The sequence below is a fragment of the Bactrocera dorsalis genome, chromosome 2 (assembly GCF_023373825.1).
Source record: "Bactrocera dorsalis isolate Fly_Bdor chromosome 2, ASM2337382v1, whole genome shotgun sequence".
In the NCBI taxonomy this organism is placed as follows: domain Eukaryota; kingdom Metazoa; phylum Arthropoda; class Insecta; order Diptera; family Tephritidae; genus Bactrocera; species Bactrocera dorsalis.
In genome coordinates, this window is record NC_064304.1 from 87823551 (window position 1) to 87842870 (window position 19320).

General features: G+C 34.6%; 2 protein-coding genes across 5 annotated transcripts in view; one reads left to right on the forward strand and one right to left on the reverse strand.

Annotated features, from left to right (window-relative positions):
• Positions 1 to 10670, forward strand: part of LOC105229574 (organic cation transporter protein) — a 34315-nt gene extending 23645 nt beyond the window's left edge. For 3 of the 4 annotated variants that reach the window (XM_011209947.4, XM_029551707.2, XM_011209949.4), the window contains exons 2-6: positions 6611 to 7650; positions 7750 to 8008; positions 8156 to 8573; positions 8703 to 9209; positions 9273 to 10670. In XM_011209947.4, the coding sequence (XP_011208249.1) occupies positions 7324 to 7650; positions 7750 to 8008; positions 8156 to 8573; positions 8703 to 9209; positions 9273 to 9465 (1704 nt within the window). In that variant the 5' untranslated portion in view covers positions 6611 to 7323 and the 3' untranslated portion in view covers positions 9466 to 10670. Of the gene's footprint in view, positions 1 to 9; positions 359 to 6610; positions 7651 to 7749; positions 8009 to 8155; positions 8574 to 8702; positions 9210 to 9272 lie in introns of those variants that run through there. The other variant, XM_011209946.4, reaches the window with a different exon arrangement.
• Positions 10671 to 10877: 207 nt separating this feature from the next.
• Positions 10878 to 18556, reverse strand: LOC105229573 (organic cation transporter protein). Its single transcript, XM_011209944.4, has 6 exons — positions 18109 to 18556; positions 12980 to 13166; positions 12333 to 12591; positions 11791 to 12208; positions 11217 to 11723; positions 10878 to 11145 (listed from the first exon to the last, which is right to left on the reverse strand). The coding sequence occupies exons 1-6, from the start codon at positions 18249 to 18251 to the stop codon at positions 11007 to 11009; spliced, it is 1653 nt and encodes a 550-aa protein (XP_011208246.2). The 5' UTR covers positions 18252 to 18556; the 3' UTR covers positions 10878 to 11006.
• Between the last annotated feature and the right edge of the window lie 764 nt (positions 18557 to 19320).

Sequence of the window (19320 nt, forward strand, 5' to 3'; positions counted from 1 at the left end):
TTTGTGTTGCTGTTCAGTTTGTTTATATCGTTCGAAGGTGTTGTACGCGATATTGCGCTTTCGGTTTGCGTTGCTAAGCTTCTGAGCATTGTTTCGTATTCGCGAGTGTATTTGCTGTGCGTTGTTTTGCTCGATGCCTGAGACGGTGCGTTGTTCTGCATAAAATATTTTGCTTTGTTTATTGCCGCGGTGAATTTTCAGAAGTTTTCCGTTTGCCAAATGTAATTAAAGTTGTTTTGGTTTCGAAACTTTTGCGTTTTCTGCTGTTAAAAGCCATTGAACTGCTTTGTTATTAAAAATAAGAATTGCTCCGGTATTACTTATTGTTGGTGGTGTGGACGAATAAACTTCACAAATGGTGTGTATATAAACTATTTTCTTACGGTTACATACATACCTTTTTAAATTTAACTGGTTGGTGAATGAAATCCGTAATTGCAAAATAAAATTAAGAATTTGAAATCTACGAATTCTTTTAATTTATGCGTGTAAAAGTGCTAAGAATATCTTAAAAGGAAAATATTTAGGTTTGTGCACGATTTAGAGCTTCTGAAAGAAACTTGAAATTCATTCATGATATAATATTTCATGTTCTATGAAACCTTCCTCAGCGAAAATGAGAAACTATAAAATTGTGTGTTTGAGGTTAAGTCAAAAAAGGTCTTAACATAAATTTAAAAAGATAAGGCTAAATCCGGTACTTAAAAAATATGTGGAAGGGTTTTAAATATCTACCATTGAAAAAATCCCGACACCGATAATTAACTTTGCAAAACCAGATTAAGATTCCGTAAGCTTGAATATGGTCCCGTTTGAGTCTTCGTTTAAAGAGAAATAATTCATTCAATAATTTTGGCTAAATTTTTATAAAAAGGATTTTACGAAATTTAATTTTATATAGAACTATTAAGTGTAATAAGATTACATTATTAATATTAGCTCGTCTTTGTTTCAAAACTAATTTAAAACAAGAAGGGAGGGCTGAGTTCGGGGGCAACCGAACATTTTATACTCTTGCCACTTTCAGGAATCAAAGTCAGGAAAATACCTTAAGGATCGGAATCTAAACAATTTTATATATACATATGTACATATACTATATATAACCCGATTTCAAACATTGTGGTACCAGTTATATGGGGGCTAGACCAAGTTTTCACCCAATTTTATCTATTTTTGACACATACATTATTAGTATGAGTTAAACACGCTCTCTTTGAGATAACTCACATATTGGCACAATTATGCGATATAAAGTCACTGGGAAGTTCAAAAATCTTTTATTAAGTATAAGAAGGCTCATGGAAGAATTGACCCGATTCAACTCAAATTTGATATACGGATATACTATTATCAGCAAAGAATTTTCTTTAAGTTCGCATGGATTGACCGATATTTTCGGTCAAAAGTCAACTATAGATCTGGGATCCACATATTCGGTACCTAAGGGCTTGAACAATTTTTGTTGATTTGGATAATTTTTGGTCATAAGGTACCATATTTTGAAGGAACTATTAGTGGAATGGTTTAGCCTGTTATATTTATTACTTCTTGGTTTGCGTACTGGAAAGTGAAAGAATTAAATGGATTTGACTATATGGGAAGTGGCATAGGAGTATAAGAAGAATGTCACGTGTTAAATTTAGTCGTAATCGGTCGGTCGGGTCCCAAAATATTTGATTTCACCAAAAAGTGGGCGGTGCCACGTCCTTTGTCCAATTTTTACATCGGCTCATATAAAACACTCTCATACCAACTTGATACAATTTATTGTCTCTGGCATATTTGGTTATTGATTTATATGTGAAATGAGCGGGGTTATCTTATGATTTCATCTATTCTCATGGTCATTTATATACTTGTATTTAACCCTATATCTATCTTGCTTAGGTCTAGGTGATACGTACAACCGTTAGGAGAATAAAACTCTTATAGTCTGTAGCAACATGTTGCAAGAGTATAAAAAACGTTGACTTCGGTTGCACGGCTGCCAGAATGCCCTCCATAAATAAAAACAAACCTAATGAAAAAGTTGCCCAGGTCAATATTTCAAAAACTGAAAGACTAGTGCGCGTATATATAGACAGACAGGCGAACATGGCTAAATCGAATCAGCTCGTCACGCTCATTATTAATATATAGTATTTTGTAAACTTCGTGGCTAATTTAATATACCCTGTTCAGGGTATAAAATCAAAAATAAAATGGCATTTACACTTTATTTCAAGTTGCTTCAGCTGTACCTACTTATGTATATAATCTATGTATGTAATTACTTATGGACGTCAACTACTTACATATGTATAAGCAAAATGCTTTTAGTTTCAATGTGGATTGCTTGCTATAAAGAAGTAATAATTTGTCGGCGAAGGCGCGTAAACCTTGGTTGCAGTTTCATCTGACGCGCGACCTACGACCGTCAACATCTCTTACAATATTAAAAACAAGGGTTAAACAAGTAAATAACCGTTATTACGCATAATAAGGCACGAAGCTCCATACTGTTGCCTCTACTGGTATGCTATCGTAGGCGTACCGTCTGTCTACTAAACCACAGAAAGTCTCCGAAGAACAACTTCTGTTTGCAGCGCGCCCCAGACAAACCAGCGACATCAATTTACAATATATGAAATGATAACAAATTATTGTATAAACCCAAGGCCAGCTAGACTAGTGGGTAGAAACGCATGGCTAATGAGAAAGCAAAGTGACCGGAAGAACTCGCCACAGAGTGAAAGAACAGACTTCGGTCGCCTGTTGCTATCAGCAAATGAACTTGTTGTGCTTGCAGCCGTTAACACGTGTTTGTGATGGTACTTTACGCTTATCAGTTAATAGCGAGCTGAAAAAGTCCGCGAATATGGGCATGTTTCACTACATGTTTTATCAGCTACTTCGCGTTGAGCCATTGCCAACAAATAATAATGACAGTTATAAAACCGCAAATGTAATCACTTTCATAATCTTTTATTCGCATAAAATTGTTGTGGTGTTGTCTGACAGCGTTGTTGTTAATTACTTTTTCATTGTTTGTATTTATTGTAGAAGCCAAAAAAATTACACAATTGATTAAGCAACTTAAGCAAGTATTTGATTTATTGAGTTTTATTGGAGCAATAAATTAGGCAAGTGACTAATTAACTTCTATATGATGTATTGCTCTTCTCAAATAAATCTAATATAGTGGATAAGCCTGAATAAATAAATAAATAATTGTAATTGTAACAATACTCGCTTCAATATAAAGGTTTCTTCCTTGAAAAAAAAAAATTAAGTAATAAAAAAAAAACACTTTATTGCTACTTTTAAAGCTAAAAACAAATATTCTTATCTGAAGTGGCCCACTTTTTAAGTTATTAAATAATTGCTTAATGGCCGAAGGATTTCGTGAGTGTCAATTCAGCGAAAGCATTAAGTTTTCTGTAAATATTTCAACAATAAAGTGTTCATTTAAGTTCCGTGTTGTTTGTTAAGAAATACATACATACGTACTTGACCTTATTATGCGCATAAAATTGAAGGAGCGCAAATAATAATGTCTCCGCAAACAAATAAACCGTATATAAAGCAAATATTTGCTATCTTCTTAAAACGTATTTCAAAATATGAAACGATAAGGAGAAAAATACGTTAATCGAAATCTGCGTTGGCTTCTAGCATTCGATTTGGCTCATAATAATCTTCCGATTTTGTATTTTACTCCTTAATGGTCTAAAAATTCCGGATGAAACAAATGTTAGTTCTTTCTTTACACCGCACATGGTAGCAGCGATTGCTTAAATCTATTTATAACCATGCCGACATTTGCGAAAACTCCCTCAAATTTGTAAGAACTGAAATTTGAACTTAGGAATGTCGTCTCTAAATATTATTTACCTCAATGATAGAAAGACGTGTGTTTTTGTGTACTCCCAGATATCAGACTGTTGTCATGTCGTACCACTCGTATCAGTCATTTATTATATTGCACTCATAAAGCTATAAAAAATCAGTTAATTTTCAAACAAATAAAGCCGACATGCGTACACGCCTGATGCCAACAGTTCTTCACGATAAGCTATCTCAATTGCTTACACTTAGGAACTCCGACAATTTCTGCCATTCCATATGCTCATGGAAAATAATTAGTTTTTTCATTTCGCTTCCTTAAAGCTAAACTAACTGCAAATATTAATTCAGACTAAGTAATTAAAACATTGCAATGTTTAATTTACATACACTTTGTGTAAAAAAATACCAGTGTAAAGTGGTATGAACGCGCCAAATTATGTGAGTCGGATAAAAAAATATCAAGTATTTTCCTAAAACATGTCAGGCGGATTCTATTAGCATTAGGGTTTTATATTAAACATGTATGAAAGAAGGATTTTAAAGATATATCGTTAGATATGGTATTGAGATAAAACAGAAAAGAGAATACGATATTTTTTTTCTTAAAATTGCTTCTTATTAGCTATAAAGTCGGTAGAGTTTAAAGTGGCCTAAAAATACGTTATTTTTATAACACGTGTTAGCTAATATGTATGTAGGAAATGCAACCATATGTAGATATTATTTCACCTTCAATTTAGGTCGTGTGGCACTGTTGACTTGTTATTGTTTACTTTTGTAATAATACTTATTAGCCACTTCACAACCAAAGGCATTAAAATCACTTCAACTGAAGTGTGCTAACACCTATTTATTGGAGTCTATTTATGTACTTACATATGTACCTGTAAATATGGTTTGTGTTTGGGATACTTGGGAAAACGATAACCATTGTTAGAAAGAAAATTATGTAAATTAATTTACATAATTTTACAAAACACCAAATAAGATCTTTACTTGTATAAATAAATTAGAAATTTGATTATTTCTGGCGGTATTTAACATATTTAATCCTGAGTGCATATTTTGACTAAAAATAATAGTTTCTTTTGAAACAAGATGACATTTTCGCTTTAACGAATATGAGCTTTTGACTCTTATTATGAAGTTTTCTTTTGACAGCATTCAGCCATCGAAAAAATGATTCAACCTTTTTTGGCTTATGAAGCTAAACCTAAAGTTCTATGTCGTTGGTAGCTCAAGTAACTATTTTTGACCATCAATTATGGTTAATCCCAAATAACGGTTATTTAGATTTCGCGAAATGGCTTCTCTTAAACGAATTTCAATTATGATGTTGTTAAAAAATATAATTTTTGTTATAATTAGCGGATTTGTTGTAATTAAGTAATAAAAATTCTATAAAAGGCTTAGTTTTGGAAACAGCACATCTGAATTATTACTTAATACCCTTTATGACATGTGTGGAATAAGAAGTGATTATGAAAAATATTTAAAAACTAAATAAAATTAAAACTAAATTTCTGTTTGCTGAGTACGAATGAATTGGTGATAATATGTGGTTACCACATCCGTTTCCGGAATAAATATATATAACTAAAAATTCACATTTTCCAGATTCATATGATTTCACCAACATACATGTACATTAGGGTGATTCAAAAAAAAATTTTTTTGTTTTTTTTAATTGGTACTCGGAAAAATGGGTTCCTAGACACCTCTAAGAAAGCCTCTCCAAATATGAGTTTTTAATTGTAACGGGAAGGCCCTCCGCCTAACGGTTTTCAATTTTTTCTTATTATCAGATAGAAAAATTTATATCTCGCTTCCAACTACTTGAAAAAATATATTGTTAATTAGGTTTTGAAGGAAATTGAATGCTCTAAAATATGGTCTCTTATGATTTTTTCGTAAACCTAACCGTTTAAAAGATATTAACGGTTGAAATTTGACTATTTTTGGAAAAATTCTTTATTTCTTATTAATTTTATAACTCAATGAAAAAAAATTATTATGAATGATGAAACACATGGTTTTGTAGGAAATTTACTGCTCTATAAAAATGGTCTACCATGATTTTTCGATTAAGTTAAGCGTTTACGAGATATTCATCGGCAAACATCAATGCATATTAGGGTGGATCAAAAAAAAAAAATTTTTTTCGGTTTCGGTTTTTCGGTTGGTACTCTTAAAAATAGGTTCCTAGACACCTCTAAGAAAGCCTCTCCAAAAACCTATTCATAACAATTTTTTTTCATTGAGTTATAAAATTAATAAGAAATAAAAAATTGTACCAAAAATAATCAAACTTTAACTGTTAATATCTTTTAAACGGTTGGGTTTACGAAAAAATCATGAGAGACCATATTTTAGAGCATTCAATTTCCTACAAAACCTAATTAACAATATATTTTTTCAAGTAGTTGGAAGCGAGATATAAATTTGTCTATCTGATAATAAGAAAAAATAGAAACCCGTTAGGCGGAGGACCTTCCCGGTACAATTAAAAACTCATATTTGGAGAGGCTTTCTCAGAGGTCTCTAGGAACCCATTTTTCCGAGTACCAATAAAAAAAAAAACAAAAAAATTTTTTTTTGAATCACCCTAATGTACATATATATATTTATTATACCGATTGGAATATACATACATATCTTCTTCTTCTTTACTGGCGTAATTATAAATCTTGCTATTTCTCTGCAAATTGAAAACTAAAAACAAATGTCACAGCCAATAATATCATTTCACATTTATTTATATTTCTCTTTCAAATTACAGCAATAATTTACATGCAAAACTACACTAAATTTAGTTCAGCGTAACGGTACACATATACACACTTACAAATATGTTCGCTTATAATCTACGAATATGAATAAAATATTTAAATAAAATTATAATAACCAGTTGAGTACCGGAAATTTATTAAACAACAACGAGCACGTGCTCTTACAGTTGTGATAGACGCAAACTGAATTCTTATATGCAAATAAATTCTATATTTATTACGATTAATTGATGAAATAATCGCATTCAATATAAAGTATTGCCACTCAAACATAAAAAATCGGATAGCGAACGCGCAATCAAACTTAGTTAGCATCGTCAAGAATACCGCCCACCGGAACCAGGAAAAAAAAACAACACACAAATACAATACAAACAAGTATATGCAAAGCACATTACGGTAAGGAGTGCAAGCGCTGGCAGTTCTAAGACTGCAACTTACAACTTACGTACAGTACAAAGAAAGCCAACGAAATTGCCAATGCGAACTCATTAATACTAAACGCTCGTTTCAAAATCATTGCTACCATCTTAACCGGTCATTTATCGCTCAAATAAACGTCTACGATTGGCTGCCACGCTCATTGCCCCTTCTATTTACGGACAATACAAGTTCCTTGTGTTCTGTTTGTAATTAAACGTCAGTACTTCAAAAGTCATTGACAGCCACCGTCACGTGATCATAATCTCATCCATCAGCAAATATGGATTTCGATCAGATTCTTGCGAGATGCGGCGATTTTAGTCGCTATCAGTTTCTGTTGTTGACGTTGTTCGGTGTAATCAACTTCATTGTCTCACTACATTATTTTACCCAAACTGTGATAAGTTTTGTGCCCGATCATTGGTGCTACCATGAGAAATTAGTCAATAAGTCATTCGATGAGATTGCGGAGATCTATGCGAAGTTTCCGCAGCCGTCTTGTACGCGCCTGCTCGACATCGATGGTGCGAATGTAACGGTGAGCCCGGAGAGTTGTACGCGTTGGATCTATAAATACGATTATGGCTATCGGAGCATGAACACAGAGGTGAGTACGTAAAACTTTCTCTTTAAAAAATATTAAAATAAAATTTTAAAATTGTATTAATTTAGTTTTCCCATTTACGTTTTCTTCACATACTTGCAGCTAAATTGGGTCTGTGATTCGGCGTACAAAGCGCGCATCGGGCAGTCGTTATTCTTTATAGGATCCGTTGTTGGAACCCTCTTTTACGGTCTGCTTTCAGACAAGATTGGTCGCTTGCCTGCTCTCATACTTTCAAATTTTTCGGGTTTTATTGGGGATTTTTCGACAATATTCTCTCAAAGCGTTACTACATTTTCACTTTGCCGTTTCATATCCGGCATGGCGGCAGATACGAATTTTTACCTTATGTATATTATTGGTGAGTGAATTGGAATTTTCATTATGATATTTTTTGTAATCTTCCATAAGAGTGCATTGTTAATTTCCGAAATAATTTAAAATCGTAATGTGTTGTTTCTGTAAAGTTAAGCTTTGAATTTTTAACGTATTCTCTTTCACTACTTAGTTCTTGAATACATCCGTCCATCGATGCGAACACTTGGTCTGAATTTAGCTGTCGGTGTCTTCTATACAATTGGCCTTGTCTTCACACCATGGTTGGCCGTACTCGTTGGGCATTGGCAACTTTATTTGGCGTGCACATCACTGCCTATACTCTCCGTGGTTCTCTATTATTTCGTAGTGCAGGAGAGCGCTCAATGGTTGGTCACAAGAAATGATGTAGACGGTGCTATAAAGCGTTTGAAACGCGTTGCACGATTTAACAAACGAAAAGTGACTCCGTCGGAATTTGAAGAATTTCGCAAACATTGCGAGAAGCAACGTCAAAAAATGGGCGGCGATGAGCAGGTGCACTCAACATTGCTGGATATGTTTAGAACGCCACGCATGCGCAAACACACACTTATATTGTTTTTCAAATCGTTAGTATATTTGCTATACAATATTATTTAGACAATGACAATTATTTGCCTAACATTAATTGCTACTTATATACTTGTGTGTTACACTCGTGCTAATTAAAACGTAATTCACCGTTATTTACCTTCCAGAATGGTCATTACACTCTGTTACGATGCGGTCTCGCGTAATGTCGAGGGTATGGGCATTTCGCCATTCGTTATGTTCTCTTTGAGCGCCATTGCCGTGCTGCCATCGAGCATAATCGTGATCTTGCTACAGGATCGCATCGGACGCAAGGGCATGGCAGCCGGCTCACTACTTGTCGGCGGTTTATTTACCTCCTTGGCGGGCGTAGCGATCGCCTATCAACAGCACAACCACAATGCCGTGCTACTGGCATGCTTAACCATAGCGGCGCGTTTCGGTGTGGCGATTTCATACGAATCCGGATCACAATATGCCACCGAGTTGATACCAACATGCGTGCGCGGTCAAGGCGTGGCTGCGGTACATGTAGCTGGCTTTGCAGCATCGTTTTTGGCGCCCTACATCTTGTGGTTGGGCACATTCTTCAAGGCAGCCCCATCGATCATTTTGGGTGCGCTCTTCTTTACGGGTTCCTTTGTATGCCTACTACTTCCCGAGACGCTTAACAGGTGCGGAAGCAACTATCCTTATAAAATGTATATGTGTACTAACTTTAAATACGAATTTTACAGAACACTTCCAAAAACCGTCGAAGAGGGTGAAGTTTTCGGCAAAGGCGAACGTATGTTCGATTTCCCCTGCCTTTCAAAGAAAGGCAAACGTTCTTGTGACTCTGAAGAGGAAGCCTACGAGCGTAAACAGTCGTTAACTGATTTTGATCGTGGCAATGAATCAGCCGATGAGAACCTCAACAGTGCGGCATAAATGTGTGCGAACGCGTTAGCCGCCTTAGGTGCTAAGTTTTAGAATAAACAAAAAACACAAACAACAACGGATAACAGTAATATTTTGCACAGACGCGAAAGCACACAAAACACAATACTTTTTTTTATATCAATGTTTTGTATAGTCAACGTCCTTAGTTCTTAAGAGCCTAGTAGTAATGTTGTAGGTAACAGGTGCTTAGTGGGGAAGGGATAGTATGACTTCAGTTAAAATTTCGAAAGAAGTGTTTAGGGAAACAATACGTGTATAATACAGATATACAAATGCGTATACATTATACATATATTTATATGTATATACAATATCTATCCATCTTTTTGCACTAAATAAACTTTGTATTATGCATAACATACAGGAATTAAGCTATATATTTCAAATATGTTTAAAACGTTGTACGTTATACTTACATATGTATATATACATGCACATTTATATAATATATATATGTACATATGTACTTGAAAGTCGTAGTAATCAAACGTAGCATTTGGCACAATTTTACTTAAGCAGAGCTTAAAGCCAGTACTGATTTCTAAGCAGATTTACAAAAAGGGAAAAATGGAGATATAAAAATATTTTTTGTATAAATCTACACACTTACATACATCTATAGTATATTGAAAAGTACGTTCTTGATATTCAAAGTGAAAGCCTAAGTGAGCATACCGAAATAGATTGTTCTAGCGAAAATATAAAAGAAGTATCTACTCATATATAAACCACTAAATATAAAGTGAAGAAACACATATGCTTATATACATAAATATGTACATACACAATTTTGATAATAGCTCATTTAAGAATGTAATAGGTGCCTAAAATCGTTTTATATAATACTAGTTGCATCAAAAGTTCGAGAATGAAGTTTCTTTTCAGCTTAATAATTTGTAAATAAACATAAGAATATTAAATATCTAGCTTCCTTAATTACAGTTAGTTTCTTAAGTCATTTTAGAATGTACATTTCTATAAATTAAATACTTACTATATAAGCATATATTAGTTAACATAAAAATATACATATATGTACATATGTATTTCCTTTTTTTCCTCCAATCACATGTACGTATACATATGTTTGCATATATCATTTATGTATGTATTTATGTTTGTAAAATGTTTTTTACGCAAAAATACAAAGGAAAAGTCTCAATTTAGTACAGTTAGCAAACAATCTTGTGAAACTGTCTTGTTTTCATTTACGGCGCATGTGTGGCGGTTGGATAAGAGACAATGGGCGATGGAGGGGCAAAAGAAACAGCATTTCTACATCTAACCATTTCAGGTATCATAATATTCTAAAATCCTATCAGCATTTATGACTTTATTTATTAAATTTTCATGTGAAAATACAAACAAAGTTAACAAGCATAAGTATACAAACATGAACATATGCATACGAGTATATGTATTTGAATAAAAATTTATAATTTCCATGTTAAACTTCATAAAAAAATATATTTCACACTCATTCAATGCGAACAACAAATCTTAGGTATTATTAGCAAAACAATCACTTATCACTTTTCTATATCACAATGCCTGTCATTGCTGACATCACCGTCCATCTTGCTTAACGTCTTATCGAAGCAAACAAAATAGTACCAACGCTGATTTCGCGCAAAGTCCTCACCATCTTTTAAGGTTTGCGGCAGTTTTCTGTGGTGATGGCAAGTTATATAAAATTAAGAAATCAAATAAACACAGGCTATATATTTAAGATTACTTACTGATTCATGGTCTCTGGCAGTGAGAGGCACAATATTGCTGCGAGGAACATTACTAAAGATATGCAGATAGACGGAAGGGGTTTGTAGAAATAGCCTAAATATATAACATAAGAATGTAAACTGGTAAAAGCGAAACCAGCCACATGTATATTGGCCATGCCACGACCACGTACGGTGGTTGGTAGAAATTCGGAGGAATATTGTGCTTCCGCCTCGTAGCTCACGACGACGCCGTAACGGCCGAGACCGGTCATAATAGCAAAGAGTAAAGCATTTCGCTCGGTGTCAAGAAAAGCGATGAGGATACTGTTAGCGCCGATAATAATGGCGCTGACTAAGAAGGTGCTGAAGGCCATCCCCTTGCGACCTATGTGATTTTGTAGCAAGATTATAGTTAAACCTCCCACAACGTACACAACCGAAGTGGTTGAAAAAAGTACGAATGGCGAGCTGCCCAGGCCTTCCATATTGCGGCTGATCACATCCAGCGCGAGTGCGAGAAATATGCTGTATTACAAAGGGAGAGAGTTTGAGAGGGTTGAGAGATGAAGTAAATATGTATATTTTCACCTACTTCTTCAGCAACATCATAATGGCGAATTTGCGCAAACGTGGTGTGCGAAACATGCCCCAAAATGTGTCTTTATTAGTTTTCTTCGTGAGTTCTTCACTTGTCTTTTGCTTATAGTGTGCTATGAATTCATCGAAAACTTCGTCTTTCACCTCACGTTTATTGATTTTGGCAACATGCTTGAGACATTTAACCGCGCGATCATATTGCTGTGTTGCTATCAGCCATTGTGCACTTTCACAAATTAAAAACGGGTATATTAGAACAAGTAGAGCCGGCACAGATGCGATGTACAGATAGCCACGCCATGAACCTGACCATAGTGCATACCAGGGGGACAAAGCCAAACCAAGGAAGTAGAATATACCAGTTACCATATTTAGACCAAGTGTACGCTTTCTTGGACTAAGATACTCGAAGACTAAAAAATACAAATTTATCTAAATATTGTATACTTATACAAGTATATGGATATAGCAGGCAATGACCTCAGAAAATCGAGTCATAGCTAAGTTCCTTTTTATACTTGATGACCATGAACTTACCCATTATGTACATCAGATAGTAAAATGTGTCTGTGGATAAACCCGAAATGAAGCGAAAAATGGAATATATTGGCAAATTGGTGGAAAAAGTAGTGAGAAAGTCGCCTATCGCTCCAGTAAGTGTGGTGCAGATCAACGCAGGGAGGCGACCAATTTTGTCTGCGAGATATCCGAAGAAAACCGTACCGATGACAGATCCTACAAAGTAGAGAGATTGTCCGATCGCAGATTGTATAGCTTCTTCACATACCCAATTAAGCTGAAACAATATATAATATAAGTATGTAATTTAGCTTGGTATTTTTTACATACGTGACAACAAAATCTTTATGTACGAATTTGCAGTAATTAATAAAAACGCTCGCTGATTTGCATGTCTGTGTACAAATGTATATAATATAATTTATGTGTGTACAAGTGAATAGAAGAGGTATAAGAAATTCATAAATTTAACCAGTGGTCTCTATACATTATACAGGGAAATCATAGCATACATTTGTGCGCACTCGTCAGAAGCGGACAATTTGAGCGCGTTTCGATCATGATGAACCGATTATGACGGGAACATCTCTTTTTTTTAATTACCATCATATCCTATTCTCTTTTAAGACAATTTAAGTAGTAAATAAATTCATGACCATACTTACATCTGACGTAACGCTTTTATAACCACTTTCATATTCATATATCCACCTCCGACATTTACCGACTTCTGCCACAATCGGCTGGCCATCGACTATGCCATCTAACAGGGTGCAATGTGGATCAGTTGTTTGTGCGTAGACAGCGCGAATTTCATCGAAACTGGCATTTGACAGCTTTTCATGGTAACACCTGATATTTAAACGTATTAAAGAAAATATTACTTTCCATTTTGATCTGCTGCAGTACAAATATTGTGACGCATTAGAGCTTCAGTTAAGTGAACTTGAATTCTTAACCACAGGAAAGTGCATAAGTTAGACAAGTCCGTCGAAAACAAAAAGTTGACGTAGTAATTTTATTCACCTAACTGTTGAGTGTAACGGCATTAAATAATCGATAAAAAAGTATAAATCTGTTGATTAAGCTATGTCTGTATATCTGTTCGCTAATTCTCCGTTTAGAAAAGTGCTATTCACTGAGCAATGAAACATTTCTAATGCGAAAAATGTGTAATAATTCGAAATTTAATCTTACGAGTAACCTAGAAAGGCTAATAAATCTATTGCAAATAGTTTAGATATTGCTTTTTTAACATAATTAAACGTATTTAATTATACTTCTACTAGTGGATCCGGCCACGCGTTTTTGTATTCATTTTTATACTCTCGCAACAAAGTTGCTAAGGAGAGTATTATAGTTTTGTTCACATAACGGTTGTTTGTAAGTCCTAAAACTAAAAGAGTCAGATATAGGGTTATATATACCAAAGTGATCAGGGTGACGAGTAGAGTTGAAATCCGTCTGTCCGTCCGTCCGTCCGTGCAAGCTGTAACTTGAGTAAAAATTGAGATATCATGATGAAACTTGGTACACGTATTTCTTGGCTCCATAAGAAGGTTAAGTTCGAAGATGGGCAAAATCGGCCCACTGCCACGCCCACAAAATAGCGGAAACCGAAAACCTATAAAGTGTCATAACTAAGCCATAAATAAAGATATTAAAGTGAAATTTGGCACAAAGGATCGCATTAGGGAGGGGCATATTTGGACGTATTTTTTTTGGAAAAGTGGGCGTGGCCCCGCCCCTACTAAGTTTTTTGTACATATCTCGGAAACTACTATAGCTATGTCAACCAAACTCTATAGAGTCGTTTCCTTCAGGCATTTCCATATACAGTTCAAAAATGAAAGAAATCGGATAATAACCACGCCCACCTCCCATACAAAGGTTATGTTGAAAATCACTAAAAGTGCGTTAACCGACTAACAAAAAACGTCAGAAACACTAAATTTTACGGAAGAAATGGTAGAAGGAAGCTGCACCCAGGCTTTTTTTAAAAATTGAAAATGGGCGTGGCGTCGCCCACTTATGGACCAAAAACCATATCTCAGGAACTACTCAACCGATTTCAATGAAATTCAGCATATAATATTTTCTTAATACCCTGATGCAGGCCCGTAGCCAGCTTTTCATTTCGGGGGGGGGCTGAAGTAAAAACATATATAAACTTTAAATTTTCTGTTTATTAAAAAAAAACAATATAAATTCATATACATATTACTTAAATTATTTGGTAGTTGTAACTTAAATAAGTAATATTTTTCTTTTCTTCTTGTTTGCCATATCATTAATTACTTCATCTGGATCTATTTTAATATCCCAGTGCACTGCAATAACAGCAAGTGCACTCAGCCGCTCATTGCCCATCACACTGCGTGGTAAAGTTTTTATTCTTTTTAAGGTTGAAGAAGTTCTTTCGAAGGAAGCGGTCGTCACTGGAAGAGTTGGTAAAATTGTAAGCAGGTAGTGAATATTTTTAAAATACGTTGTATCGCAAAGTTGCAGCAATTTCAACACTTCTATGGTTGGATCTATTGTTGATAAGCTGGCACACCACAATCGATACTCTGATTTTAATGCTGTAATTGATATTTGCTCCTCGAAGTAAATAGTTAAATTTTTTAATTCTTCGGCATTATCAATTGCAGCAAAACCTGGGAGTAGAATTTGAAATGACGAGAGTATGTCCTCATTCACTAATAAACGTTTAGTCATGTTTTGAATCAGAGCATCAACGCATGGAATAAATATTGTAACTCTGAAGTGGCTTTCAGGGGTTGTGCAAGGTGGATTAGCACGAGTAGTTTGACGCGAAGTCACTCTAGGCACAATAAGATCGGTGTCAAAAAGATCTTTAGACATTTGTGATGCTGTTTGGAAAATATCGTTGAAAAAACCATCCGCTGTTTCTCTTATCTGGGGCAGAGTTCTTATTAATTCTTTGGCTCGGTTCATTGCTGATACAAAATCCATAGATTTTTCTTAGAGTTGCACAGACAGTGGCAGCGTTAAGCTGAACAATTGCTCACAGACGAATAGACTAAGCAAAAAATCGCTTTTCTCTACCGCTGCTAAGAAGGCTGATGCCTTAGACGATATGGACCATGTCTTACTCGAAATTTTTTCCAAACTTAGTACAATGAATTTGAAAAGCTCCACAAAGCTTATAATGCTTTCATGCCTTTCTATAAACCTTGTTTCACAAAGGCGAACAAGTCGTCTTTTTTTGCTTTCTGGTGCGTGCTTCTGTATAACGTCCTGGAAAGTTGTGTTTGCATTTGAATGGTTTCTAAATAAATTTGCTATTTCATTGACAATACCAAGGCAGTTCCGTATTGAAGGTAATGACATAGTATTAGAAAGCGCAAGGTTCAATCGGTGACTAGCGCAATGAACATATCGTGCTTTTGGATACAGTTGTCTTATCCTGGTTTGCACTCCACTTAAATGCCCTGACATGTTTGCTGCTCCGTCATATCCCTGTCCAACCAACTTCGCCATATCAAGATGGAGATCTGTACAACGCTTAAGTATGACTTTTGATTAGTTTTCAGTCACCGTCTAGTGTAGTTGCGTACGACTGTTATAGGTTTGAGCTGAGTTGTGTATAAGAGTTTCAAAAGATTCAGTTAGTGATAAATCTTTTTTATTTGCGATTTATTTTAAAAATTTCCTTATTTGGGGGGGGGGGCTTCAGCCCTCTAGCCCCCCCCCTGGCTACGTGCCTGCCCTGTTGACATGTACAAAATATGGGCGAAATCGGTTCACAACCACGCCTTCTTCCAATATAACGCTATTTTGAATTCCATCTGATGCCTTCTCTGTATAATATATATACATTAGGAACCAATGATGATAGCGGAATAAAACTTTACACAAATACGGTATTTGAGCTGAGGTGTCCCTTGTGGAAAAATTGTCGTGATCGGACTATAACTTTTCAAGGTCCCTGATATCGAACACGAAGAACTCAGTGCCTAACGTAACCTAATTTTTCACCAAAAATATATGTAAATCTCTCAGAATTTAATTCTAATTAATTTTACAGCAAAATAAAAAAAATATGTAAATGACGGATAATGAAATCTCGATTATCACTTTATCATGCGAGAGTATAAAATGTTCGGTGACACCCGAACTTAGCCCTTCCTTACTTGTATACTATTATATTATTCATATAAAAAACTAATTAATACAGTGAAAATTTTATTTACAAATAAATGCGAAAAATACTACTTAATAAACATCAACAAATAGTGAGACCGGGCAATGTGGATGGTTAATGGAGATGTCCGCTTAATAGAAGGCCTATTTAATAGAGCCATCAGTGTATTTGTATATGCTTGCAACCAGTGGTTTATTTATGGATTGTTTTTACTATCCTATCTTCTAAGTTGGTTTGAACTGGACACAGTGTGCTAAATTTTGCTAAAATCGGTTCAATAGTTTGGGAGTCCATCGCGGACAAGTGACACGTAATTTTTATATATAAAGATATGGAAATTTACGTTAACAAACTAAGCAAACACCGTCTATAGTTTGGAAAATAGAACAACTTTATATACAATACTACAATAATGTACTACAAAATATGTAGTAAAATACTTTCCATCACATTTACGAAAAGGAACAAAAAATATGTGGTTTGGTGACATCAAAAGCAAACTATTACCCCAAACTGTTTTAATCGTCAACATCACTTTATTGAGATCGGCGGTAGACAGAGTAGATGAAAACGGAATAGTTGAATTTTCAAACTATGTTATACTTATACATTGGACAGGGTTATCTGGTATAACACCCGTCGGAGACCCTATTAAACAATATATAAATGATCGCAGTGTTCATCTGTCCATTTGCCCGGCTGTATGTACTCAAACCCTTACCTCAGTGTTCGAGATCTGAAATTTTGCTCACGTACTTTCTTCCCCAAGAGCTGTTAAGTTTTCGGAACTGCCGATATCGCACCACTATAGCATATAGCTGCCATACAAACTGGCTGATCAAAATCAAGTTATTGAAAAGAAAACTTTTGTATTTTCTGCCCTATTCTCGTTGTCGTTTTCAAACGAAACGGATGCGGTTGGCATAAAGTAAATAAAAATTGTAAAATTGCATTTTTAAATCTATGAATGTGTTTAACATTAGAAGATGTATGTATTTAAGGCATGGGAAGCGTGGCTGAATTTTTCTGAAAAAAATTCTTTCACGAAATTTGATGGAAACTTATCTTATGTCCGAACCATACTGTAATTTTTAATTAATTAAAATATTTATTTTTTCTCCTTTTATTGACCTAACATAATATCGAAAAGAACTAATTTTCAATAAAAATATTTCAATGAAAATATCATATCACCAAAAAAGTCCATGCAGTATTTTTTCCTAAATGTTTATTATTTCAGCTTGTTTTTCAAAAATTATTTACCCTGGTCTATTATAATAGAAAAATTTTGACTGTTGTTTAATTTTGGCTCTGAATAAATGAGAGCAAATGTACAATTTTATTTAAATATGGCTAAAGAAGAGAATCCAATTCACTTATGAGTCGGACCTATTCAAAACGTTAAATTGAAGTGAAAATTATAAAATTTAGATTTTAAACCATGATGTAATAAAAATTTGATTATCCGCGCACAAACACAATTATGTTGCATAATAGCACTTCTAAATTTATCTTGCTAACGATTGATATGCACCACTAACGATCACAATAATGCACAATTGCACTCTCTCATAATTTTTAATTGCACTTCTTTTGTATTTGCTATCCGCATTGGCTGTCACTTACCAGTGCTTCGGCGTGAAACTAATTATCGTTTGCGCAAAGTAATGCATCGATGAAAGGAGGTTAGTCAGACTAAAACATAGCAGTACCAGAAACTGGAAACGTCCGAAATTGCCACATTTCTTTAACACAGCATCGAAATCCATCTCATTTGGTATTTTATTTTATAGCGTTTAAAAACTTTCGGTTTATATTTTTGCGTGTTTGTAATTGTTATGCGCCGTTAAGCGTAAATACGATACACCAGCACTTCCCTAGAGTGATCAAATGTTTTAATACCTGAGCATCTGCTTATATATGGTCGTAGCGAGTGCAACAGGCGTTTGCTTGTGTCAAGAGTAGAAAACGGTTAATGGGAGAATTTTGTAACGTCAACCTTTGTAGATTCATTAAAGAAATGAGCAAAACCGTTGTATAAAATGATCACACACATTTAGCTAAAATTCGAAATTACATCAATATTATTTGCGAGTCGCCGTTGCGCAATGTGATTGCCAGTGATAATATATTCCACGAGATGGAATAACAGAATGTATATTCTTCCGAATGCTCATAGCTTGGAATCTCGATTTTGAAGTTCAGTGAGAGCGAGCCTAGAAGTGTTGTGGTCTCTTCTCAAATATTTTTGAATAAATTATTTTTTTGCAATATTCTTAATTATAATTGTCATAAAGTAAAGATCTAAACATTATTAAACTTACAGGAGAGTGTGAGTATGTGTTTGGAAAACGGTGTATGAAATTTAAATTCTGGTTTTCTAAGATGCATTTGCACATGCATTTAAAATCTTAAAATAAGTAAGGCCGTGCGAAATACGCGTAAAAAGGCATGTTTGGTGTCTTCGCTTATTATGGTGTACTCATTTGAGAGTATTCAGTAATTGATACGAAATTATTCGACCTAACGGCGAATATATATATGTAAATGATCGCAGAGAGAAAGGAGTTAAAATGTTGCAATTGAGTAGATTTCGTATAATTTCCAAGTTTTTTATGGAAGTTCTCGAAAGATCTCATTATTTCCGAAAGATAGTACTCGCACAATCGAGTCTAATGACGAGCGAGGGTTTAGTGCGTGTGGCAGAGCGTTTCTGATCTTTAGAGTGCAACAGAGTTGTGCTTGGGTAAAATTTTTTAATAATATTTAATATTTAATTGTATGTATAAAGTGTGTCTAGATTAGCTAATTAAAATGTATATTCAAGCTATAATCATG